Source organism: Panthera tigris, chromosome C1, assembly GCF_018350195.1.
Source record: "Panthera tigris isolate Pti1 chromosome C1, P.tigris_Pti1_mat1.1, whole genome shotgun sequence".
NCBI lineage: Eukaryota > Metazoa > Chordata > Mammalia > Carnivora > Felidae > Panthera > Panthera tigris.
The window spans coordinates 193,330,558-193,357,437 of NC_056667.1; the positions used below are offsets into that span (position 1 = coordinate 193,330,558).

The 26,880-nt window shown below is 40.3% G+C and overlaps 3 protein-coding genes across 26 annotated transcripts in view; 2 read left to right on the plus strand and 1 right to left on the minus strand.

Moving 5' to 3' along the window:
• UNC80 (unc-80 homolog, NALCN channel complex subunit) overlaps nt 1-4,027 on the plus strand; it is a 223,592-nt gene extending 219,565 nt beyond the window's left edge. For all 3 annotated transcript variants that reach the window (XM_007086070.3, XM_042997540.1, XM_007086071.3), the window contains 3 exons: nt 203-314; nt 923-1,122; nt 1,963-4,027. In XM_007086070.3, coding sequence (XP_007086132.2) covers nt 203-314; nt 923-1,122; nt 1,963-2,229 — 579 coding nt within the window. In that variant the 3' untranslated portion in view covers nt 2,230-4,027. The remainder of the gene's footprint in view (nt 1-202; nt 315-922; nt 1,123-1,962) is intronic.
• Nucleotides 4,028-6,805: 2,778 nt separating this feature from the next.
• Nucleotides 6,806-24,760, plus strand: RPE (ribulose-5-phosphate-3-epimerase). Of its 14 annotated transcripts, none has more exons than XR_006220916.1 (8): nt 6,810-7,294; nt 7,965-7,996; nt 14,106-14,185; nt 19,086-19,225; nt 19,836-19,970; nt 20,668-20,754; nt 22,944-23,232; nt 24,333-24,760. XR_006220916.1 is itself a non-coding variant. In XM_007086072.3 (7 exons), the coding sequence occupies exons 1-7, from the start codon at nt 7,184-7,186 to the stop codon at nt 23,064-23,066; spliced, it is 708 nt and encodes a 235-aa protein (XP_007086134.1). In that variant the 5' UTR covers nt 6,810-7,183; the 3' UTR covers nt 23,067-23,474. The 14 variants fall into 14 exon arrangements, 10 of the variants coding, with proteins under 10 accessions (XP_042851179.1, XP_007086134.1, XP_007086135.1 ...); XR_006220917.1 differs by having other exon boundaries at nt 24,336-24,760; XR_006220918.1 differs by having other exon boundaries at nt 22,944-23,221.
• Nucleotides 24,732-26,880, minus strand: part of KANSL1L (KAT8 regulatory NSL complex subunit 1 like) — a 141,061-nt gene continuing 138,912 nt past the window's right edge. For all 9 annotated transcript variants that reach the window (XM_042995240.1, XM_042995239.1, XM_042995241.1 and 6 more), the window contains one exon: nt 24,732-26,339. In XM_042995240.1, coding sequence (XP_042851174.1) covers nt 26,109-26,339 — 231 coding nt within the window. In that variant the 3' untranslated portion in view covers nt 24,732-26,108. The remainder of the gene's footprint in view (nt 26,340-26,880) is intronic.

The window sequence follows — 26,880 nt, forward strand, 5'->3', positions numbered from 1 at the left end:
TATGTAAAGAACTTAAAGGGGATGCCAGATTGAAATACGCAATAGTTACATATGCAGAAAGAAGTTTAATTTATCAGCTACAGATATAAGCATCCACAGAAACCCATACAGAATACACCATAGTCAGAATCCTCTGAGCACAGAGTTTCCTGCCAGGCAGTCAGACCCTTCTTGCCAGCTTTATTCTGCCTGTTCTCTTTAGCTAAGACGTCCTCTACTATCACGTCAGAAGACCCAGACTGAACCCAAAAACCGCCATGGGGCTCGGCTGTCAACCACCCGCAGGAGCATTCAACCTAAAACGAAGCCATCTGGTGAGGCCTCCTGTGTCCCTTCTGACTGTACCATTGACACATTGATGTCATGCAACCCAGTCAGGAAGGTCTGTAGACCCTGAGCGCATGCAGATGAGCATACCTATGGGAACATTCTAGGATAAGGGAAGAAGTCACCCAGAACACTTTAGTGCTTTTTCTTCTTTTCCCGTTTCCTACCTATTCCTACCCTATGAACATAGGGAAATGGAAGAGTTCAAGGTAAACCATGAATGCTATGAGATTTGACTCTAGAAAGTAGAGGAACTGAGTTTGTATCTTACTAAAGACAATGAAATGATGAATAATAGGGACTTTGAAGTCTTGTTGGTAGTTGTTATGAGTGATAACCAAGTTCCCCTAACCCTCTATGGAAATCTTGTATTAAGCCTTTTATGTAAAAATGATTTTTTTCTACCCAAGTCCTACTCTTTATAGGAAAGAAGGTGAAATCAAAACATGTACCTGATAGTCAAATATGTTCTCATTTATTAATAAGCCAGCAGTGTCTTCATAAAGAAAAGCCAGGAAACAGTGGTCAAAGCTAATTTTTAAGCACTGACAACATATTTTTTTTCCATATTTACTGCTCTAATTCTGACCTACAGCAGATCAGAAACGTTCTGTGACCTTCATTGAGGCTCAGCCAGAGCCAGCAGCTTCCCCAACAGAAACACTTCCTGCTATAGGCCAGCCACAAGGCTGCAGCCCAGCTCCATCTAGGAAACCAGAAGGAATGGACAAACCAGTCCTCACGTCTTCCCCTGCCATTGTGGTTGCTGATCTTCACAGCCTGTCTCCCAAGCAGGTGAGGGCTCTACGGAAACTGGCAAGGCTTGCTCCCTGCCCACTTATGTCTATGAGCAACATGGATATGCAAACTTATTACATTTAATTTAAGTCTGAGTCTGTAACATTTTGTTACCCAGACAGACAACGGTCCTCTCATCATGAACAAGAAAATCCATATAAAGTATATGGTCAGGAATACAGCTGCTTAAGAAGGAATAAGAGAAACCTTGGTATTCTTTGTTATGAAAAACCTAAGAGAAAATATTTCCCAGCTAAAATAACCATTGAAAACCAATATATAATACCTGGTTGAAAGGTGGTTCAATTTAAAAGGAAAATAAAGTTACCAGTTTAGAAGCCTTAAAAAAGAGAGCCTTCTGTATCCTATGAGATGAGAGGAACTTCCTATTCTGACCTTTTTCCTCATTGTTTTGATATTTTTCTTGTGGTTTTAATTTTTTTTTTCTTCTTCCAATGTTTTATAAGTGAATTCCTATAGGGCCCCATGTTCTTCCCAGTGGTATTTAAAGAAGGGGCAATGTCACTACATACATTGTATAGTTGTTAACAATTAAAAAGCATTGTAACACCATCCCATCCTATTACCTCACAGTCTACAAACAAGGTAAGAGGGCAAAACAAAACAAAACAAAAAAACCCGCTCATGCTACAGATTAGAAAACAGAGGCTTACAAAGTTGAAAGGGCCCATAGAGGAGCTCACATGTGGCAAATGCTACAACTGGGGACTGGCCGTGTGATTTCTTATCCGGTTTCAGATAGACAACAATATTTTTGATGCTCTTCCCTGGCACCTATCCTACCTTTCCATGATGTTATGATCTTTTTGGTCACAGAGTGAGACCCTCCCCGCTGAAGAAGGAGAAAAGAAGGAGGACACGGAAGTGCAAGGTGCTACAGCACACAGCCCCCTCTCTACGCAACTCTCAGACCCTGATGAATTCACAGGCCTTGAGACATCCATCCTCCTACAGCACGGAGACACCGTCCTTCACATCAGTGAGGAAAATGGCATGGAGAACCCCCTGCTGTCCAGCCAGTTCACTTTTACGCCCACTGAGCTGGGGGAGACTGATGTAGACCTAGATGAGTCTCATGTTTAATTCTGGATCTCGTAAGAGTGGCAGGTGTAGACGAGATGTGGGAGGGATCGCTTTGCTCAAAGGTGACTACTTTTGCTCAGAAAAGATGAAGACACAGCACTTTACATCCAACGGATGACACAAATCTCAGTAGATTTCGCTGCTAATGCGCACATTGTTTCATAAACACCTTTCAAAAATCAATGGCTAAGATAATTTGGTTGTGTGAAGACCATAAAAACCAGGGAAGAATAAGAGGAAAGAGCCATTTCACTGCACATTGTTTATGATTCAAAAAGCCTTGAGCAGTTAAAAATATATACTATTATGGAGCTGCTTACCTAGGAATATTAACAAATAATATGTTCTAAAAAGAGAATGCAATTTTTGAGATTACTCACATTATACATCTCATGCAAATGTTTATTTTTATAGTTTCAAAAATATTAAATCAGGTGGCTGTATGCGTAGCAATTTACATAAAAATAATAAGTAAGGAAAATATTAGTTTGAGGAGACTAAATAATAAATAAGCCTGCAGCCACTTTTGCTTTGACCAACAATACAGCCATTTACAAAAAGAAAATACTATTTTTAAAGCTGTGGATTTTTCAATATTTATTTTTCAACCGTCATTTACCTTGCATGTTGTAAATCAAAATGCTAATGCCCTAAGATCGTTCCATTTCATAATCATGTTAGAGAGAAAATATTCTAAAAATTACCACACAATTTTGAATTAAGAACCTAAACAGCCTATACTATAATGAAAACTAAATGTAAATATTCTAGCTGGAAATGTATGGTATTCCTACTTCTAGCCATTACCACATCAATGCCAAGATGAGGAGATATTGGGAAATGTGATTCCAGTATCCTGTGCCTGCCCTCGAGGGTATATTTTTAGATATTGAGGTTGTTGTTAGAATTGGTTTGGTAAAATAACTTTTTCTCAGTGTTAACCATATTCTTATGATCCTTTAGACATCTATGTTTATGAGGAGAAATGATAAAGTGAGCAATCTCTTCATAGGCACAGTCGGTTTGTGTACTTTAACCTGAAGTTCAGTTACTTCAAGAAGAGCATAAAACTTAGAAAACTTGTGAGGCCATATCCAGTGTGTTACTGATCCTGCAGTAGGGCTTGGCATCATATAGTTCAAAACTGAATTTCAAAATTTTCACAGTTTACATTAGAAAACTGTTACATAACTACTAAGCATATAAAAGCTCATATATGTACGTAAATTGGTGCGTGTATGCACACACGTGTGTGTGTGCATCTTCTAGTCCTCCAACTGAAGTTATAGATTTTGATTACATGGCAGTGAATCGAAAATGCATTCTGTATGCTTAAACTTTTAACTACGTTGGCTATGAAAAGTATGTTTATAGAGAGACCTGCTAAACTCACCCAAATCACAAAGGAGGATTATTTTTTGTTGTTAAAATTCCTTATTAAATAGGCATTGCTTATGTTGTGATTTATACTTTCAAATATTATTTGGGGTTTTGTGTCCCATTTCCTAAGAGAATGAAAGACACCTGTGGGTTAAAGATAATGGACAAAATGAAAACTTTCACATCTAAAACTTGAGAAAACAGAGGTGGTAAACGGCCTCTTCAAAATTTTACAAAATTTTCAGATCATTTACTTGATGCTGAATTAATTCTCGAGTGCAGAAATATATGTATAAGGTGGCTTTATGATTCTTTCTAAGCTGATATATTTTGCCTGTTAAAAATTATGCTGCTCAATTAGTGTTAGAGGCCTTACGTTTGGTAATTACAAGTGTCTGGGCTGTATGAGTCTCTATATGTGTGCACTTTGTTCCAGCTTTTTGGTTCTCGATTCAAATTCTCTATGTATAATCGTATCAAATATTTAAAAAGTAAAGGAGTCAAAAAAGACTTGAAAAAATGACAAGAATTCTAAATACCTTTATATATATTTAAAAAGTATTGGGCTGTTTTGAACACGATTATACTGGCATGTCTGCGTTTCAGCCCGACTCCTTCATTCTAGTGGTACGGAAGTCTGTTGGAAACTTTTTAATAAGCTAAGTATTGTTGTACCTTGCAAAAAAGCCTCCACTCTGAGAAACCGGGCCTTACGGAGTGGGAATGTTTTCAGACTGGGACTGCTGAGGTTTTGCAGATGTGTGCATCTGTTCCATTTAAGGTGCCCTTAAATGTGTTGAATGTAATGTGTTGAATGTTTCTGTGTAATTGATAAAGTATTTATATGTATGTGCATAAGATTGTCACAAGATGTATTCTCAGGAGTACTGTTACCTGGAGTTTGAAAGAATAACTATTTAAAAAAAAAACAGTTGGGGAAGATCAGAAAAAAGTTCAAGATAACACGTTTTTGTAATGTTCAAAACATTAGTGAGTATATGACTAAAAATTATTATATATGGTAAATACAGATTGGTAATACTAGATTATTTCTTAAGCTACGATGCTTAATGATATTTATCTTGTTTAAAGGAAAATCAAAACAGGCACCTACTTCCCATGTGTAAAACACTGGACTAAACCAAGAGGTTGCTTCTTCTGAAATTAACTTTGGAAAGACCTTGGAATAAAAATGTATCATCCATGACAGTGGGTGTAGATTTATACCACTCAGATTCAATTAAAGCAGTTCAAATCCTGGATACAGCATTTTCTATAGCAAAACATTTTACTTTCATTTTTCAGTATTTGCTGCTTTTTATAATTCTATTAGATAAGTTATTTGGTTTTTCCAAAAAGGAAACTGAGTTACTGAGTGCATTGGGACAAGTCACTGAGAACCATAGTGGCAAAAGGCATGAATGGGCAGGACAATGGTGGAGAAAAAAATAATGTGGTGTTTGGGGAGAGGGGGTCTGGTTAGGGCTTGTTGGCTAGGCTGGGAACAACTGGCTTGCTATTTCAAGCCTGCAAGAGAACATTAGGCAGGGTGACATCTCCCTTCTTTAGTACCTGTCCCTTTAGTCAATGAAGAACATTCTTCACTCTGCAACCTAGCTGTAAGACGATATAAGATGAGAATAGGGTGTATATAGGGACCAAGAGGGAAAAAAAGGGTCATAAGTGGAGTTACAGTCCAAAATGCAAACTAAATACCCTTCCTCAAGTTATACAGGATACTTTATTAAGCCTCTGGAATTTGCTGCTATCACACTGAGTCATGCTGTTGCCCTGTGACCTCACACTTCAATTCCATGGCCTTGTCTTGGCAGTGAGTAGAAAGTCCCACTTCCTTGCTTACTTTAGTGGGTCTCAACTGCAGCATTTCAGAAACAAAGTTTGGTTTGACACTCAGGACAATAAAAACAAAGGGCAGAATGTATTTGGAAAAGCTTAAGACAAATTTACTTCTATTATTTCAGGATCATTTAGCATTACAGATCAATGTACCTCCATGATATTTTTCAACAGTCACTGTGACTACAGGATGAAAATCCTTTATTAGCCATTTTATAGGTAAAAACAAAAGATTGATTACACAGCCAACTTCCCTTAGATGACTATGAAGTCTGTGATGAATACTGAATGACCAAAGAGCATGGAAAAAATGCATATGAATACTGAAACGTTTATGAAAGATATTTATGAAAGATATTAAGACCTCTGTGTTTGAATATGCACATATAATAAAATAAAGCTAAAAACATTTAAGATGCCTGATCAAGTTTCATTTCTCATTCTCAACATAGGGAATAGGTTAACTCATTCAGAAGTTTTCATTTTGGAACCCTCGGGAGTGCTTTGATGTCTCTTCTCAACCCCCAGTCTCCAGTTCTTCCCTCCAACCCCAGATGAGCTCCGTTTTACTTAAGCTTTCCACCCCTATCTTTCAAACTAAAGCAGAATGGATATATTGGGAAACAGGTACCCAGGTTTGATTTCTCTGCCCCGATTATGACCTGATGGAATGACCAGATTTCCCAAAAGGAATGTGAAGGAACTGGTTGCCCTCTGAACATGGCCAGGACCACCACGGGGTCCGAGTTACCACTTTCAATCAATTACAAAGTGCCCATTCCCTACCATCTAAGGTATGCTCTTGCTAAATCCTTTTTTTCCCCCCCTCACGGGATTCCCCCCCGCCCCCTTTTCCTGACCCAATGACCTTAGACACATTTGGCAGAGGAACAGACATGCCTACTCTCTTCCAGATTGGGTCCGAACAGTAAATAAATGTATTACAATTTGTCAACGAACCTCCATAAAAAGGAAAAACAAAAGAAAAATGAATAAGGATGAGGGCCAGAAGCCAAGAAGGGGAGTGGTAATAACAATAATCACCACCATTTTGTACTGGGCACCCGAGGTCTCGCGCTGAACCCATTACCTGGATTCACCTATCTGATCCTCACAACAACCCTAAACGCTGGGTAGGGGTCCTAACAGATGAGAAAACGGAGACTGGGAGAAGTGACCGCCGGGTTACCCAGTTAGTACCTAGAAGAGCGACGATTCCGCCCTAAATGTGACTCCTTCAGCTCCTAACAAGAATTCAAGGAGAAAGCTATGAGAAGAAAGGATTTATTTGTTCTGTTGTTTTACAGGCAAGCACAAGCGCTGGAGAGGAGAGGACAGCAGCACAGGTGGAAACAATGGAGAAGCAAAAAGTGAAGTGAGGGCAAGAGCCGAGAAGAAAAGAACCCGGGGGATGTAAAGCAAAAAAAGATTTAGAAACTCTTCGAGTTCGGCGAGGGCTGGGAGACCTAAAAACTATTTCAAGAAAGAAAACGGAAGGAAAGAGGCAAGGGCCTGCAGGCGAGAGGCCCCACCCCTAAGCGCTCGGGCAGACAGCCCCTCCCCCGAGGGGAGGAGGGACTTCCTCCCTGCGGGCAGCTGCTTCCGGTGGAGTCCGGAAGACGCTATCGGGAAGGGACTAAAACTGCGCAGCCAATCGGGGCGACACTTTCCTCTTACCGGAGGACTCGTGGGTAATTTGCTCTTGGGAACCAGCACCATGGCGTCTGGCTGCAAGATTGGCCCGTCCATCCTTAACAGCGATTTGGCCAATTTAGGGGCTGAGTGCCTCCGGATGCTGGACTCTGGGGCCGATTATTTGCACCTGGATGTAATGGACGGGTAACTCCGCGGGGCTCGGGTCAGGGTTGCCGCGCGGGGCGGGCTCGGCGCACCTTTATTGAGTGCCTTTTGGGTGCACGGCGTCCCTGTACCGCGGAGCGCCGCACTCTGAACGCGGTGCTGAAAAGGGGACTTGAGGTGGGAGTCCTGGAGGCCCTGGCTGGAGCGAACCTGAGGCGGCAGCCTGGGCTGCGACCGCGTCCCAAACCCCACTTCCTCCCCTCCCCCCACGTAACGTGTGGCCCAAGCACTAGGACCTGGACGCAATTTTAAAGGTCTTGGACGCGTCTCTCATTTTCAGTTAGAGAAACTGAGGCCCAAGGGGATAGGCATGACTTGCCCAAGCTCATATAGCTAGTTAGTGGCAAAGCTGGGGAGACAGACTTGTGTAACGATTAAGAGCTTGGTACCTGTAGCGAGATTGCCCGAGTTCTGCCATTTGATGGATCACCTGGGACAAGCCACTTAACCTCATTGAGCTTCAGTTTCATTATGTGAAAAATGGGAGTAACAATAGAACCTACCGCTTAGGCAATTTTGGAAGATGAAATAAGCCAACATGTAAAGCGTACAGTGCCTGGCGTATAGTAAGTTCTCAATAATTATTAGGTGTTGTGTCATTGTTCGAATTTTGATTTTCCTGTTTATTTTCTCTTCAGGCACCCTGCTCTTCAGGGAGGTCAGTTTTTTTGTAAGTAATTTTTAAGCACTGTAGTTATAGCACATAATCGATATTGTTCAGAGTCAGTATGATGCTAGTGTAAGTTGGCTATAAAATGCAGAGTCTAACCTTGAGAAGACAGTAGGACTTTCAGGATTACACAACATTGTGACAGAGTTGCAAATTGCATTTTCTTGGGTTTGCCAAGTAGTTCCTTGAGCCCTGCTGATAACTGGCCTTAAAGCAGTAACAGCCATTACTTTGGGTTCCGGGTCAAAAGATAAATTTAAACAGGTAAAATTTCTGTGTGGCCTCGTGCACATTTGCAAATTTGTTTTATTTACAAAAGATGATCAGTTACTTCCTGTTCTTTTTAATGTCACTCCTGTTACAAGAGTTTTGTCTTCCTCTGTTCTGTCTGGTTAAATCTGTTGTTTCTCTTTTATATCCGACTCAGTTGTCAGTAAGTATCCCAACTGATCATGGCAAAGTCTTTACTTTAGAGTACTAAGCATTCTAGGCTAAGTGTGTAAGATTGGTAAGTATTACCTCGCACGAAAGCTTGATTTTTATTGTGTTATATACATAATTCATATTCATAGTTATGTACACGTACATAATTTTTGGAAAGCTCTGAGCTTTCACGGGTAACTGGAGGGTGTACCTCAAAGATGGGTAGGTACATTTTCATGTCTGGGATACAGATTTTGTGTCTGAGACGCCTACCTCAGGATAGAACAGGCTACATGTGTACATGTGTAGTCTGTTTAACCCAGAAAGCAATTTGGTGTTTTAAGTAAGTCTTGGGCCATATTTGAGTAACTGAATGGAGAAGATAATTTTTTCAGTGCACAAATCAAGAATATTAATGATAACAGTAGTAGCTAATATTTTTGAGCATGTAAGTGTTTTCAATGTTCTTTGTGAATTAACTCACATAACCTTATGAGGTTGGTGCTGTTGTTGTCACCAGCATTTGACAGTGGGGAAATGGACACAAAGGGGTTAAGTCACCTGTCTGAGGTCTTCTAGTTAGGAAATGGCGGAGCCAGGATTAGAAGCCTGCAACAGCTTGTGTGGTCTCAGAAGTTAAATGTCTTCTGTGGGTTCTGGGCTTATCGGGAAGGATTAAGACATTCTCTGTCCACAAAGAATAACTGATAATTTATACAATTACTTTTGTTATCTATTTTCCCATCTCTCCTGCTGTACTGTAAGCTCCCTGAAAGTAGGGTGTCTTTGGCTCACCTCTGAATTCTCTGCAGGTGAAGCACGGTGACAGGCTTAGTTATAATTGGTTGAATGAATGATTGGCTCTATCATAAAGAGAGGGATGTCTGATGAAACACATTGTCCCCCCCCCCCCCCCAGCCCAGTGGCAGACCCTGAGCTTATTAAGATACACATATTTGTTTTTTATTGGCTCCTTTCCCCCTTTGCCAAGTAACATCTTGGTTTGACAAAATTAAATTCTCCAAACACCATTTTAAAACCTTTCTCTTTTAATCTTCACAACGTTTTGAGCTCAGAGGTATTTTGATCCCCTTTTGTAAAGGAGGAAACATTTAGGGAGTTTCAACCTCTTCCTGATGTCCCACCAGAAGAGGCAAAGCTAGCTGAGCTGCGTTGTTTCCTAGGCCAGGTGTGTGAAAGTGGGGGCCAGCCTCAACTTACCTTCTCTTCAGGTACTGCCTCTATGCTGTTCTTTTTCCTGGTCCGTTTAAAAATCTCTAGTATTCTAGTTTGGATGCACCTGTTGTTTCCCCTTTTCCCGTAAGGTCCCCGATTTCTCTCCTGATTAAAACTGAATGTCTTCATCTTGAAGGTCAGGAACGAGTTTTGGGAATACTGTGGGGGGTGGTGCACTAGTATGGTTGGATATTTGAAAAAAAAGGACAAATGAATTCGCTGGAAAAGAACATTGGAAAGCATATAAACCTGCCATGACAGGACAGTGATCAGAAATGTGCTGTTAGTCCTAAGTGTAGGAACAGAGTAAATATGCAATTTTTTTTTTTAAAGTCTGTTTCTAACGTTTATTTTTGAGACAGAAACAGAGCATGAACGGGGGAGGGGCAGAGAGCGAGAGGGAGACACAGAATATGAAACAGGCTCCAGGCTCTGAGCTGTCAGCACAGGGCCTGACGTGGGACTCAAACTCATGGACTGCGAGATCATGACCTGAGCCGAAGTCAGCCGCATAACCAACTGAGCCACCCAGGCGCCCCGCAAATATGCAATTTCTAAATTAGTTACCAGGATTTAAAACTGGGGAGATTTCACATGAGTACTAGATTGCTGACTTTTGAAAAACATCCAAAGATTTGCTAACGCTTGTTCCACAGCCTCATGAGGCCACAATGGGCTGGAGCTGAATGGCAGCCACCACTATTAACCAGGCTAGATGTTCTTCAATTGTCTTCTGTCTCCATCTGCCCTATATTGCTCCTCTGTGTTTTTTGCCAGCCCTTGGAAACATGAGATTGTGTTTTCTGATTCACAGGGAATGTTTTCTCATTACAGACTTGCTCCATTTAATTTTTTTTTTTTAATTTTAATGCTTTTATTTATTTTTGAGAGCCAGAAAGAGACAGAGCACCATCAGGGGAGGGACACACAGAGAGGGAGACACAGAATCTAACACAGGCTGCAGGCTCTGAGCTGTCAGCACATAGCCTGACGTGGGGCTTGAACCCATGAACCGCGAGATCATGACCTGAGCAGAAGTCGGATGCCCAACTGACTGAGCCACCCAGGCACCCCAACAGTCTTGCTCCATTTTAGATCAACTTTAATCCTCCGTTTACCATCTTTATCTTGGAAGATCTGGTAAAGGTTTTATCTCTCTGAAATTGATTGTATGACAATTGGAAACAGAGCTTCAGGTTGATGAGAGAAGGTGATGAGAGATAAAATAATTATATACCTGTGCTGTAAACAATTATAGCTTAATCTCACTAAGTCTCTGGGGAAAAGGGATACTTTTTTATTGTATTTTATTTTTTGCAGACTGCAGAAAGTACCTTTAATAGGACAAAGAAAAAGACAGAATAATACAATGGTGAAGCCGACTGCTTTGATGAAATTTCTCTTAGAGTGAAATAATGTATTTTCCAAGCTGGTCTGATAAGAACTCCCAAGGCATTGGCGTGCCTGGGTGGCTCAGTCAGTTAAACATCTGAATGTTGGTTTCGGCTCAGGTCATGATCTCTTGGTTTGTGGTACTGAGCCCCGCGTCTGGCTGTGCCCTGACAGCGTGGAACCTCCTGCTTAGGATTCTCTTTCTCCTTCTCTCTGTCCTTCCCCTGTGTGCATGCACTCTTGCTCTCTCTCTCTCTCTCTCTCTCTGTCTCTCTCTCTCTCTCTCTCTCTCTCTCTCTCTCTCTGTCTCTCTCTCTCTTTCTCTCTTTCTCTCTTTCTCTCTCTTTTTCTCTTTCAAAATAAAGACCTCCCAGGGCATTTGTTGAGAATTCAGATTCCCAGGTCTTCTTTAGTGTCATAGGGTTGGCATAGAGCCTGTAAGTCCCTTTTGTGACACGTGGTCCCAAGCAAATTTAGGACCCTTTCACTTCATGCTTGGGTTTGTTGCCTTTTTCTGTTTCAGCTTAACCATAAACCTTTGGTTTCTTGTCAGGGTATCAGTACCTTTCTGTTCTTCTAGTGTTCGTGGTGAGCCTAGAGCACTGTAGTACAATTAGTCATGCAGCTGGGGGAGTCAGTAGTGTTACATGATATGCTTCTGTTTCCCAGTGAAGTAAAAAGTATATTTATTCTGTTCTCCTGTTTTCTCAAGAGGTATGTGTTTATTATGTCTGTTTTAATTATAAAGGCAACCTAAGGTTGAGCAACAAAAGTACTCTAAGGCCATGCAGCAAATTAAAAGAACAGTGAACAAAATCCAGATTTTCATTCCAGAGCTGTATGATACCCAGTAAGCCTCCCTGTCTGCTTATCTGACCCTCGCCTCTGAGTTCCAGGTGAACGTAACGAGCATCTTACCCATGCCCCTGGCAGTCATTGCTCTGAAGCGAAACGGTGGAATGATTTCTAGATACTAGAGACCCTACCTTCAAGGACCAAAGTGTTTGCCAGTGTCCGTACCTGTCCACCTTACCTGGTCCCTCTCAGATGTGTCCTGAATCCTGACTCGTCTCACCTCCCCTGGACTTTGTTTTTTTGTCGTTATCAGTGGAGGGACAGATGAGCGTAATAGGTAAGAGCCTGGACTTTGGAGCCAAGTTGCCGGTGTTTAATGCCTGCTTGTGGCACTTCACGGGCTGTGTGACCTTGAGGCGCTCTTCCTTGTCTGTAATATATGGATTATAGGAGTACCTGCACCATAGAGTTGTGAGGTTTTAATGAGTTAGTATATGGAACGTGTTTAGAATGGTGCCTGGTCTGTGTAAGTTTTAATTTTTTTATTAGCATTCATTGGTCTGCCATCTAAGCTTAAGGTCTTAACCATGGTTTTTCTCTTTTGAGCTCCTCACATCTAATGAGTTCACAAGTCCTGTCACGCGTTATCTCTCGTCCTTTCCATTCTCATTGTTCCTTGCCCAGGCTGTCTTCCCACTTTATTTCCACTTTATTTTTTATTTTCTCATTGCTTTGTGATTTTTTTTTTTTTTTTTTTTTTAAGTAATGTCTGCTATGGGCCTTGAACTCAACTTCGAGATCAAGAGTGACACACTCTACCAAATGGGCCTGCTTGTTTCTTGCTTTAAAATCTCACTTCATATTTACAGCAGGATAGAGTCCAAACACTGAGCCAGGCATTTGATACCCTTGATGTGACATATTCTGCCTCCTGTTCTTTTCACCCTCACCAAGCTGAAGAGCACCACCTCTCCCCCACTTTGAACATAAGTTGCTTATTTTTGCCTTTGCTTCATTTCTTTTCCCATCTTTACAAATTCTTTGTTCTCTAAATCTCGTGATCTTCCCTTCTTTTAAAGTGCCATACTGCTTGCCTCATTTGGCCCACTTGTGGCTTTCCCTTTTCTTGCTATCCTCATACAGGGTAATATCTACTACCTTTAACCAACAAAGCCCCGAGTTCAGTGACTTAATGTTATAAAGTTCAGTTATTCACGTAACAGTTCAGCTTGAATGTCCTTCCATGAAGAATTTCAGGGACGTCGTCTCCTTCCATCCTGTGACTCTGCCAGCCCTTAATGGCTTCTCTATTGGCAAAAGGGTGAAGTGAGGGCAAAAAAGGAATACCGCTTAAGCTCCTGGCCCTGCAGTGACACACATCACTGAAATTCACAGGCCTTTGGGGAGAACCAGCTGCACGGGCCACCTGGAGGTCAAGGGAGTCGGCTCTCCCCAACAAATACAACAGCAGGGCCAGGGATTCCGTTGGGTGTTAGCCATTTCTCGCCAATGAGATTATAAACTTTTCTAGGGTAAGCAGGAACTCCCATATCATGGTACTTGCATAGAGGGGGTTTTGTTACATATTGAAATGAGCTAGTGATAGAACAGAAGGACAAGCGAGTAGGTCAGTGGCATGAAGTACTTTGGGGTCAGATGTCAGGAAGACTTACTCTGAATCCTGCCTCTGCAAATAATTAACAGGGTGACTTAAGGAAGTTATTTTTCCTGTGTTCTTCAGATGGGGCTATAACAGCATCTGCTTCATAAGGCTGATGAGAAGATGAAGTAAGGTACAACACCTGGCGTGCTGGAAACCCTCAGTAATGGGTGGTTAAACTGATTTAGTGCCCACTGAATGAAGTGGATTAGAAGTGGCCACAGGCAGCCCATGACAGACTAGGATTTGAGAGACCCATGTCAGAGTCAAGAACTTCCTAACTAGTGTGTGACTTGGGCAAGTCATAAAACTTTTGGAGTTTGGATTTGGTTGTCTTTCCATTTTTACCTGTTAGATTACAAACGATGGAGTTAAATCTTGTGACACTGTCTGATTTTGTTGAAATATCAGGGAAATACTGCTTTGTAAAATTGAAATTACTGAGATATTTTTAGTATTTTTTAATACTGATGATGTTAAATACTACATGGAAAAATACTGCAATCACAGATGGTCCCATTTACCCCTATCAGAGTGCTTTTGAGAACAATACAGAAATTGAATTGAAAACATTTTCAGAGTAAGATTTTGTTTGTCTTATAGGCATTTTGTTCCCAACATCACCTTTGGGCACCCTGTGGTAGAAAGCCTCCGAAAGCAGCTAGGCCAGGACCCTTTCTTTGGTAAGTGGGTGTTACGCTGTCTGACGCTGGATGTGTTGCTCAAGTAGATGATTGATCTCTCAACCTCCAATTTCATCTGGAACCCCCAACCCCCACCCCGTGCTGGGTCTTCACTGGCTGCTTGTAATAAGCCAAACTCTTTCTTGCTTCAGGGCCTTGGCACTTTAGCTGATCTCTTTGCCTAGAAAACTGTTCACTTGGCTGGCTCTGCTTTATCTTTTGGCCCTGAATTACTGGCATTTCCTCAGGGAGAAGCCTTTCTAAGCACCCCATCCTAAATTAACCTTTATCCAGTTATCAGACCACCTTCCGTATTTTCTTTTTCAAACTTCCTTCAGTCAGATTACTTTTGTCCTTTACAGGAGGGATTTAATCCACTTTGTTTTACTGTGGTTTTCGTAGAGCTAAGCATAAACACAAGATTGGGGTTTAGTGTAATTGTTAATTCTCGTGAACGTGAATTCAGTCCACATGTTGTTACTGCTCTTTTAAGCTAAGTTAGCAACGGCTTGAAGCTGACAAATGTACGTAAGAAGTTGAACAAATTTTTATAAATAATGTTCTTAAGTACCTTGGAATTTAGTAAAACTTAGGTATTTTTTATTGGCATATTGTGGGCCGATTTTGAGAAGAGTTCTAGTTGTGCTGTCCCATGTGGTTGTCCCTACCCACATGTAGCTATTTAAAGTTAGTTCAGGTTAATAAAATGAAAGATGAAGCTTCTCAGTGGCATTAACCAACCATATTGCGAGCTCTCAGTAGCCACATGAGTCTAGTGACTGTTGTACAGTGCCATTCTGGAACATTGCCCTCGTTGTAGGAAGTTCTCTCGGTCAGAGCTTCTTCATAGGATCCATCTACTTTGCACATAAGAAAGGGTGCGTTACCACGTAATTTATGTGGCATGAGGGAAACCATGTTCCAGCAGCTTGTTCACCATTTTGAAATTTTCGAATAATGGAACGTAATCCTCTGATGATCTGGACTTTTTTATTACATTTTAGAAAATGAATTTTCCAAAATAAATTTGTTCTTATGAATATCAGGTGAATGAAATAAGTAGCCATGTTTGCCCCCACCGTGCTGTGGCCACAGAGTCCTCTGCATCTGGCTTTGTATGAATTTAAAAGAAGTTGGTTTTTTTTCTTTTTTTTTCTTTTACTTGGATTCCTCGCATCACTTCTCATTGCTATTTGTGTCTCCTACATTTGTGCCTCTCGTATCAATCCTACTGCTACAACCACACACAGTCTGCTCTTTCTTTCTGTTTTTAGTTTATTTGCTAATAAACTTGCTACTAATCAGTCTGTCTAGAAGTGGGTCTACAGTAAAGATGAACGGACTCCAAATGCTTTAATGTTTGGGTTTTGTGACTTTTGCTTTTTATATTAAGACATGTGTTTTTTGGGGCGCCTGGGTGGCGCAGTCGGTTAAGCGTCCGACTTCAGCCAGGTCACGATCTCGCGGACCGTGAGTTCGAGCCCCGCGTCAGGCTCTGGGCTGATGGCTCGGAGCCTGGAGCCTGTTTCCGATTCTGTGTCTCCCTCTCTCTGTGCCCCTCCCCCGTTCATGCTCTGTCTCTCTCTGTCCCAAAAATAAATAAAAAACGTTGAAAAAAAAAATTAAAAAAAAAAAGACATGTGTTTTTTTTTGTTTGATTCCTGGATCTTGGTTGTTGGATAATTCATGTGTACATTCTAAGAAGTATTTCACAAGTTGCATGCATAACTGGTACAGTTCTGAACTGTTCAGTCTCAGTATTGAGTGGAAATAACCAGTAAGCAATCAAGTGATAGGGAAAAAGCTGTTATTTTTGTGCTTTGGTTTTGGGTGTTTTGTGTTTTGTTTTTGTTTTCTTTGCTCTCATCTAAATCTGCGGTCTTCACGTGTGGTCTGAAGACCCCAGGAATCTCTTGCGGGTGGAACATGAGGTGATGACTATTTTCATATTACAGCGTTATTTGTCATTATTTGTATGGATGGTACAAAAGCAATGGTGAGTTTGTCTGTTGGTTCCTTAGCCCGAATCAAAGCAATGCTATTGAACTATCCAAGTAGTTGTTAAATTATTCTTCACCACCATGTATTCATGGTACATATTGTTGAAGGTCAGTACAAATTATTAACTACAGTAAATCTGATGGTTGGGTGCATTTCTTCTCATGTTTTGTGTGCCAAAGCAGGAAGTACACATGAAGTACTTCTGCAGTATACTGCGTGATGATGGCTTTCTCAAGGAAAACGCACTTGCGCCACTGAGTTGTGAACTGAACTGGCTGCCTTTTTCACGAACACTTATCTTCACTGGAATGATAAACTGATAGATGAACTATGGTTATCAGAGTTCAGTATTTTACTGACATTTTCTTGAAAGTTAACTAAGTTAGCCTGTCATTTCAAGGAAGATACCTCATTAATTATTGTTTCCACTGATAAAATTAGAGCTTGCAAATGAAAATTTGAATTTTGAAGAAGTTGTATCTGCTTCTGTGAGCTTATTAGCTTTCTCCTGTTTACAGCTGTTGTGATAAAATCTGTGGTGTTGCGTAATTTCTGATAGCAAATAATAAAACGTGTCACTCTTTGGAAGTCCTATGTAATGCAGCAAACCAGTACTGCAGAGATCCATTCAAAGTGTACTAGGACAGGCCAGTGGCTTTTAGTTAACAAAGCTCAAAAAGTTCATTGGTAGAGTTTACAGATTCCACATTGCAGCTAACCTTTATTAAAGTCCCACTTGCTGAGTTCTGGGGTAGAAATAGAAGAATATCCACACTGGTCTAAAAAGGCTGTCAATGTACCCCTCCCTTTTCTGTGTACTTTTTTCCCTTCATATAAAACGACACGTTCCAACAGACTGAATGCAGAGCACATGTGAGAATATGGAGGTCTTCTGTTAAGCCAGACATTAATGACTTGCAAGAGTACAAAATAAGGTCACTCTTAAATTAACATGTGATAGATTTATTATTATTATTTTTAAATGAGTTCAGTAGACAGTTAAAAATTGCTTAGTTTGAATTTCTAAAACATTTTAAACAGTGTTAAATACAGTTCACATCAACATCGTTTTGGAGGTCCTCAGTAATTTTTAACAGTGTAAGCGGAGGCTGATGTTGGAACATCCGAGAACTGTGACCTCAGTATGTTACCTACAGGCACATGACTCACTGAACTGGTCGCTCCCTGAACACTCTCCGTTGAGGGTTCCCAGTGGTGACCGCACGCCGGAGGTGGACTGGCATAGCAGTCTGTTAACGAAAGGAATGAGTAGATATTTTAAAGCAGATTGATTTTTCCTTACTTACAACACAGAGGAAATAAGAAACACCAAATAGAGTTTGTCTTTTAAAAACAATGTTTTGGGGCGCCTGGGTGGCTCGGTCGGTTAAGCATCCGACTTCGGCTCAGGTCACGATCTCGCGGTCTGTGAGTTCGAGCCCCGCGTCGGGCTCTGTGCTGACAGCTCAGAGCCTGGAGCCTGTTTCAGATTCTGTGTCTCCCTCTCTCTGTGACCCTCCCCCATTCATGCTCTGTCTCTCTCTCTCTCAAAAATAAATAAACGTTAAAAAAAAAAATTAAAAACAATGTTTTACCTATTAACATATGTTCTATTTTTGTCACTTTTGTTAGTTTAGAAATACAAACTTTAATCTTGGCTTTGTCAAGCAGTATTCCCTTTTCCTGATATTTTTCAAAGCCTTATTGGCATTTTATGGTCTTAGTTGAGTCTAGAATTCTAGACATTTTTTCTTTAATGTAGCTCAGCTGTATCAGAGGTATGCTTCCTCTAGCAAAAAACAGACAAACTCAAAACTCTTCTTAGCATATCTATCTGACCTAGGAGTATTTACTGTTTCCTTCTTGACAGCAATATTTCTTGATTTAACCACTTTTAAGCCGCCCCCTTCTTGTTAAATGGTCTAATGTTTCAAGTCAAGAACCTTAAGAAGGCCACCCCCACTCTCCCTAACGGATCCCTGTGATCTGAGCTTTACAGTTAGGATGTGTGTCAGACCTGCAGTTACCATGTCCTTCCCTCGGGACCCGTCCCCCGTGGTGCAGTTTTCGGGCTCCCCTCCCCCTGCACATTGGCCTGCAGCAGCTCCCGCTGCCATAGCTGCAGAGCAGACCCAGAATCCTGCCGCTGCTTGCCAGTTTCAATCACTGCCAACGTCGTTTCTTCCTGGGTGACTACCGTGGCTTTCCAGCTTAGATCTTGTCACCTCTCTGCTCAGAATCCCACAGTGCTCCCCCCCCCCCCCCCCCCCCCAGTCTCGTTCAGAATAAAACCCAGTGGCCTGCAGAGCTCCAGGCTGTGGCCCCTCATCCCGTGCCCCTGTGATCCTCCCGCCCAGCCACGCTGGCCAAGCTACCAACCCAGTGTGTATTGTATTAACTTAGTTTCTTTATGGTCTGTCCCCACCCCCCACTAAGAATGTAATCCCCATAACAGCAGAGATTTTTATCTGTTTTTTATGCTCTGTCCCTGGGGCCTAGAATTCTTAATGATGCAGTAAGTGCTCCATAAGATATTATAGAATCACTTTATTTAGCTTTCTTATAAATGAGGAATGAAATCTGCATAGATAATAGGACTGTTGAGAGTTTTTTTTAGACTAGCATTTCCTGGACCTAGGTTTCCTGAATTCTAGTCCTTTTCATATATACCATCATATGCCTTTTGTGGAAAACTGTGGTTTTTTGAGAAATGAGTTTAACTAAAACCTTATCTTCAAGTTAAAAGGAAGCTAGCAATACAGCAGTGTCATTATTTAAGAATTCTTTTAATGCCAAGTAGTTTATATCCAAAACAGCCAAAACTGCAGGGTGGCCTCCCCAATATGGGGCAGGTATCTTCCTTTCAGTAGTATTCAGGAGATGTGTCTTTTCTTTCTAGATATGCACATGATGGTGTCCAGGCCGGAACAGTGGGTAAAACCAATGGCTGTAGCAGGAGCCAATCAATATACCTTTCATCTTGAGGCTACTGAGAACCCTGGGGCTTTGATAAAAGACATTCGGGAGAATGGGATGAAGGTGAGGGGCCAACAGTGACCATAACGTTTTAATACTCTTCACTCTTGGTGTGGACGTTTCATTAGAAGACAGGAAGTGATAGGCAGAGAAGACCAGACTTGAGCAGTTGTTTTTCAGCTGAGAAATCAGAGTTGAACTATAAGTTGTCTGTTAGACAGGATTTCTATGTTCCCCTAATGTTTTCTGAAAAGTACTGCCTTTTAGGAAGATTTACATTTGGGTAGCCTTGTTGACTCTTTTAAAAAATAGTTTGAATAACTTATGCATTCCATTTCTGTGTATATTCTACTCTTTAAGAATAGATATTTCTAGGGGTGCCTGGGTGGCTCAGTCGGTCAAGCATCTGACTTTGCCTTGGGTCATGTGCTCATGGTTCGGGGGTTCAGGCCCCGTGTCGCGCTCTGTGCTGACAGCTCAGAGCCTGGAGCCTGCTTTGGATTCTATGTCTGCCTCTCTCTGCCTCTCCCCTGCTAGCGCTCTCTCTCTAAAATAAATAAATATTAAAAATGAATTTTTAAACAATAGATATTTCTACTGGGTCTGACATGCCATATTAATATAATGTGGAAATAATTATTAATGTGATGTAGCAAATTTGTCTCTGTTACAGGTTGGCCTTGCCATCAAACCAGGAACTACAGTTGAGTATTTGGCACCATGGGCGAATCAGATAGATATGGCCTTGGTTATGACAGTGGAACCTGGGTTTGGAGGGCAGAAATTCATGGAAGATATGATGCCAAAGGTAAAGAAATATTTGGTTTTGGGGTGAGGCTTTTATAGTGTGTGCACATTCGGTAAGCCTGCATTGAGCCACTTGTGTATTTAGCCATGTCCTGTTCTGAAGATGGTGGGGGGGGGGGGGGATGCCTGCAGATAGCTGGAGTATGGTGTGATAAATGCTGTATGAGATTTAGCGTGGAAATCAGGAAAAATATCACATCTTAATCTTGAAATTTTCTGTCAAAGGCATTATCCCTGTAGCCTTTCGATCTCTTGGGAGATCTCTTTTCATTGAACATTGAGGGTTTTTTCTTTGTCTTGTTTGCATGAAGTATATTCTCTGCAAAGCCATGACAAGTTCAGTGCCATTCCCCCAGAAGAATAAGCCTTGCTTTTATGAAGCTGAATTTGTTTCAGTATATTAAAAAGGAAGGTATCCCTGATCATAATTTGTATTAGTAGAAAGTTAACTGTGTGGTGGGCACCTGGCCGTCTCAGTTGGAAGAGCATGCAACTCGTGGTCTCTGAGTTGTGAGTTCGAGCCCCATGTTGGATATAGAGACTACTTAAAATAAAGAAAGAAAAATAAAGTTATTGTGTGAGACACTTGGAATCCTGTTTTAGTGGCTAGTATTTGGCTATTTGATTTTTTATTTGGTTGTTTTTCCCCTTAGGAAATATCCACCTTAGGAATCACTTATTTCTTCGTGTATATCTAGGTTCATTGGTTGAGGACCCAGTTCCCGTCCTTGGACATAGAGGTCGATGGTGGAGTAGGTCCTGACACTATCCATAAATGTGCAGAGGTGAGATTGCTCTTCAGGCCACAGCTGAACTGGTCACAGACCAGTTTCCTATCAAATTTAATGTCTAGGACATTGTCTTGTGCGCCAAACAGATTTCCTGTGTTTCCTAAATTGCCTTTCTTTCTGGGAAAGGAATTTTTTTTGTTCAAATGTAGAACAATGAGAAGAGCAGTAAGTGAATATTCTCAAATCACATAATCATTAAAAAGTAAGTCTCAGTTATCTCATTAATGCTGAAGGAAGTTATTTTTTAAAAAAGAACATGCTGAATGCCAGCCTTTGGGAGATCATTAAGTTCTAGGCCTTGGAGTAAGACATTTTTCCAAAATAGGGAAAGAAAATCTCTACCTGCTTATAAAGTGAAAAGATTGTGATTTTGTATAGCTTAGGTGTATTAGTTATTGGTTTGTCCCTTGTAAAAACTGACTGGAGCCATTTCTGATGTAAATTTTGGTCTGATTTCTGGGTAGCTGTGGTCCTCCTCTACGTGAGGGGGGATGAGTCTTCCCAAGTAGCCAGCTGAGCTGAGTTAATGAAGCCCTGAGCTTCCCAAGAGGGCACCAGCCTTCCTGTAACACTGCAGGTCATTGAAGTTTATGTGGCCTGTTTTTATTTAAGCAACATGGTCTAATCTGCACTTTAAGTTTTTTGTATAAATGCCACACTCTTCTGCTTGATACTTGTCAAAAGCCGTGGCCGTGAGATACTTCTGCAAGAGGAGCTGACCGGGTGATTAGTGAACATATGTCCTTTGACTACTTGTGGATTTCTTGTTACTGAACTGTGCTGTGCCTTTGGGCGTTTTTCCTGCTTACATTAAAACCATGTTAGGCTGTAACCCTACAAAACTAATTTTTTTTTACTTTTTTGGAAGGAATGTTTTTGGAGATGTACACTGTATCACAGAGTGACGGTGTCTCCTGGGAGGAATTTTCCTCCCTTCTGCTGCCTCTCCCAGTAGCCTCCTGCCACATTGTTCCGGAAGTGGATCACGTGACAGATTGGGTTTCCCTCAAGTCAAATCCTGGGAGTGCAGAGCTAAATTTGGACTTCCCTTACTTGCTTTTTCTCTTTGATTTCTTTGTTTCCACATTTAAAAGTATATTGAATATCTTTTTTAAGCCCTTCAAAGCCTTTCTGGAATGCAGTGAAGTAATACATGAAAAAGTGCTTCATTCTTTCTGACGTCAAAAGGAGAAATTATTTAATGTTGCTGTATTTTATAGTTTCACACTTTAGCAATAATGGTCTATCAATTCCTTCACAGTTGACCCTTGAACAACGTGGGTTTAAACTACCTGGGTCCATTTTTATGTGGATTTTGTTGTTGTTGTTGTTATACTAATGTAATTGTATTTTTCTTACACTTTTCTTGTCTTTTTTTTTTTTTTTTTATGTTTATTTTTGAGAGAGAGACAGAGTGCGAGCGGGGTAGGGGCAGAGAGATGGGGAGACACAGAATCTGAAGCGGGCTCCAGGCTCTGAGCTGTCAGCACAGAGTCCGACATGGGGCTCAAACTCACAAACTGTGAGATCCTGATCGGAGCTGAAGTCGGATGCTTACCCGACTGAGCCACCCAGGAACCCCAATTCCTTCTGCTTTTCTTAACACTCTTCTCTAACTTTATTGTAAGAATACAGTATGTAATACATGTACCAAATATGTGTGAATCAACTGTTTATGTTATTGGTATGGCTTCCAGTCAATAGAAGGGTTTTAGTAGTTAAATTTTGAGCGAGTCAAAAAGTTACTCACAGATTTTTGACTGCACATGGGGTTGGTACCCGTAACCCCTGCATTGTTCAAGGGTCAACTACAGAGTCCAAAGATTAAAAGATAATTTGTTTTTTAGTAGCCTTAGGGGCACTGGCATATTTTAGAAAAACTTTAATAAAGTTGAGGATTAAAAGATTTTTACATCTTTTTTTAAATATTAGCAAAGATTCAATGTCGTTTATTTAAAGGTGGTTATTAAAAAGCCAGTGATTTAAAAATCATTTTATGTTTTCATTTGTTAAGCATTTTATTTGTTCATGGAACTAGACTGTTTGAAGTCTGTTCATCTCAAGGTAGCTTTCGTGCATTTAAAGCACTGACGAATGCAAGGGTAGAAACTCTAGTCCAGAAATTGTTTTAAGCTTCTCTGCATCTTCCTTTGAAGGATAACCTGAGTGTTTACTTCTTCCAGGCAGGAGCTAACATGATTGTGTCTGGCAGTGCCATTATGAGGAGTGATGACCCCAGATCTGTGATCAACCTGTTAAGAAATGTTTGCTCAGAAGCTGCTCAGAAACGTTCTCTTGATCGATGAAACCGTGAGGAGTCCAGTGTTTATGCTCATGAAATCTTTCTCCTGGAAAACAAGAATATCGACTACCAAAACATACCACAGTTGAAGCAGGGCTGTTTCTCTGAGCGGCTGTTCATTCCAGTGACTAAAATCTATCCTGCAGAATGTTCCAAGAGGTTAGAAATTGGTGTGTATGTCTCCATTTTTAGTGATGGAATTTAAAGATTAGTGTGGTAAAATACCATTTTTACTGGGAGACTTGATTTTTATAAGACTAAAAATATGGCTGTATTAATAGGGTTATAAACAGAAATGTGTCTTAATGCCTACTGAAGGCATCCTAGCTACTATGAAAAAATATTTTTTTCTGCATTTTAAATCTTCTCGTTTCTTGGTTGTTTTTCCAAAGCAAAGGAAGTCCTTATGTTTTTCCTGTTTCATGTCATTTTTGATTTGTGTGTGTGTATGAGAGACAATATGAGTAGAATGGAAGTAATTTGCTTCTTAAACATCTGTTTTTTATTTTGTACCTTATATTTGATACATAAAAACTGCAAAAACAGTGTATGAAGCCCAGGGATTTCAGGTGGTCTAAAATACAAGTATAGATTTTTAAAAAATTATACAAATATAGATTTTATCAGGGCGTTTTTCCTTGTTAGCTTTGCTGGAGGGGCAGGTTACACAGTGATCCCCACCTTTTCGTAATCCTCCCCACCATTCTTAAGGACATGAAATAATGTGCTAGCTCTGAGCAGAAAGGAAAGGAAAGCCTCTGCTTGGAAGTGATATTGAGTTGAATCTGGATTCTTCTCCTTTCCAGTGGTTTGACTTAGTAAATCAGATCAACCAGCCTCTTTGAGTATCTGTTAACTGATTTATACACTGAATGTAATTACAGTTACCATACGGTGTTGTGTTGAGCACTAAAAGAGATACTATGCTATACGTAAAGCTTCCACTACTAGTCCCAGAATTGTAGGATAGAATTGAGGACGCTCAATACAAAGTAGCTATCATTACAGAAGTTTATGTTTTATAGCCTTTAAAGTACTTTGATATAATTTCATTAAAACCACAAATCACTCTTCTGAGTGATGGGACAGGTATTTTTGTCCCCATTTAAAAAAGGAAGAGAGAAAAGCTCAGGAACAGGCTGGTACTATGGAAAGAATCCAGTAGGGCAGAGGATTTCTGGTTTTACTCTTTTTACAAATGGAGCCCTTGGGAGGTAGATTAGGCAAAGGTAGCCTCGTTTATTTAACCTTGTCTAATTTTACTCGGTAGCAGAACCAGATGGCTGAGGATATTCTGGACGTTATGGATTTTGACCCCAAGGATATATATTATATTAATCCAACAAAGACCAGGTAGGCTAAAAGATGATAAGGTAGAGTTAATCCATAAATATTTAAAGTTGTGTCCCAAATTATACTTTGACAACAAATATGTATCTGCCACTTGCAAATAGTCTTGATATATGGCAAGAAATAACAGGACCTAAACTTTAGGCTACTATGAGTTTTGAGAAATAAAAAGTTTGAAAAATAAGAACATTAACACTTCTGCATAGAATAGAGCTTGCTTGTTTTTTTCCTATACTACAGTGTAAAAATTTGTTTTTGACTTAGGAAAGGTTTGTGCCATGAACAGGTGCCGTTTAATCAAATCAGACAACACGAGGCATATAGAAATAACTTTAATTAAAAAACTTACATAGAAGATTATAATGTCAGACATGACAAAAAGATTTGAGCTTATTTGCCTAGACAACTTGGGTTTGTCTGGCTTTTGTTTTCTTTTTTAAAAATAAATGTACAGTAAAACTACAAGCAAAAATTTGTCAGTTTTGAATTTGAATTTTTTTCCTTCTTTAAAGGGACTAGTAGAATTCCCCATCCCTAACAAAAACTTGGTGTCAGTCCCCCAGACTAGGCCAGGTGGCCAGGATTGTCAGTTATATGGGGACTATAACTTGAATAACCTTTTTTTTTTACATGAGAGAAAGCGATTCATAAATTGTCCTCAACTTTTATATAGAAAAAATTATGTAATAGCTTCAAGAAGTTTCTTTAATGTATACTCCTGTATTCAGTACTGAAGCACTATCCTTTAAAAAAATTTCTCACTCTAGCATACACATGAGAATAGATTGGATAGAGTAAGCTAATGGTAAGGAATGACCAAATTAACTAGAAATACAACATTTTTTACTTTCCTATTTGTTGCTCATTTTCACTTGGGGTCTTCTCTTCATGAGATACATAGGATAGATAAAACTCAAGTTTTAAAATTAGACCAGTATTTAACTCTGCCTTGCTTGTCTTAATCCGTTAGGAGTGAATAGAAGATGATCTGAATTTAGTCCAACAGATAACAGTGATTTCAAATAAAGGCATATTGTGTTATCTGGTATAGAAATTTCCACATATAACTTCTATTGGTTAAACATGTTTAAAATCTCCATAATCACTGGGAACCTGTGCTTTACAGTGCAGCTTACATTCCATGGGATAATTCATCCATGCATTTCAAGTGGAGTGGTCACTGCCAGTGTTTTTTAAAACTACGTGTGTGTACATGTATGTATATATACTCTATACACACATATTTGTATATTCCCATATACAAAGGCATATATTTGAGGCAACTTTAATGAATTACCATAGAAATTACATAGAAATGTATAGGAAAAAGAGCGATCATTGATGCACAGGTGTTTCTGTGTGTGTACATATGTATGTGTGGGTATGAAGTCTTTTAAAAATTATTTACCCAGTAATACGATTTAACATCAGCTTGCAGCAGTTAATTTTCTGGTGCTTGTGATTTGCATCATAAACACAAACGACTAGCACTTGTCTGTAGGTGAAAAGCTAGTTATTCCTGTGGTTCAAGGAAAAAGAGACCTACCTTGCCTGTTTTAAAACAGCATAAAAGATTAATACATGCAGTACATGCTCTTACTCTGGGATTGTGGCTGAGGGGGTGGGGGATGGAGAACAGGGCTTATTTTTTCCTCCTGCTTTCCATTCAGTTACATACTTTTTTAACCTTTCCCTGTCACCTGTTTTTTTTAACATGAGTAAGTCCTAGACCAAAAGGTTTGCCTTCTTCCATTTCATCCGTCTGCCTTTTTGGATGGTGACCGTTTTCTGGTGCACTAGTACAGAAGACTTCTCCACGGAAAACGGGGCTTGAACTTTCACTATGATCCTTTTTTTCATCTTGACATAGTAAGGCTTCTGTGTCTTCATCCTTCAGCGGAAAAGTCCGTCGTTCCCACCACAAAGACTGAAAGAAAGCGAAAACCTTTTCAGTTAAGTTTCAACTAATTTGTTTAAAGTTCATGTATCCAATAATCCTTAAATGTCAATTGTGTAATTATTGTTTGGTCCTTCAGCACGTCAATGTACACATTTTCATTTGGGCCTAAAGATCTAGCAACTCCAGTGGAACATACTGGCAATTGTTTAGAGACCTTTGGGAACTATCCTTTCACTTCACCCTCCCACAAAGAGGAAACGCCGCTATAAGGCACGGGTCTTCCTTATCAGCACAGGAGCGCTTTGGGAAAAGCCCCTTTAAAGGTGTTTGATCTACTTGAGTGTCTCCGTTTTCATCCCATAACTATCACAGACACCTACTGACTTTTCCTTCCCTGAGCTTTCTACGACTTGCCTATTAATTTTTATAGTTTCTGCTCTGTGTTCTAGATACAGTTCTTTTTCAACACCTACTTATGAAGAACAGTGCAAAAATTTATAGATGGTGTGTTAGAAATCATTCCCTGGGAGGTAAGAACTGGATCCACGGGGAGACAGGTAAAAATCTG

Excerpts from the sequence above, each read along its gene's own strand:
- RPE (XM_007086072.3), top strand. The coding sequence starts at position 7,184 with ATGGCGTCTGGCTGCAAGATTGGCCCGTCCATCCTTAACAGCGATTTG. Across the intron at positions 7,295-7,964 it reads CCGATTATTTGCACCTGGAT|GCACCCTGCTCTTCAGGGAG; the intron begins GTAATGGACGGG and ends TTTTCTCTTCAG. Across the intron at positions 7,997-14,105 it reads TCAGGGAGGTCAGTTTTTTT|GCATTTTGTTCCCAACATCA; the intron begins GTAAGTAATTTT and ends TTTGTCTTATAG.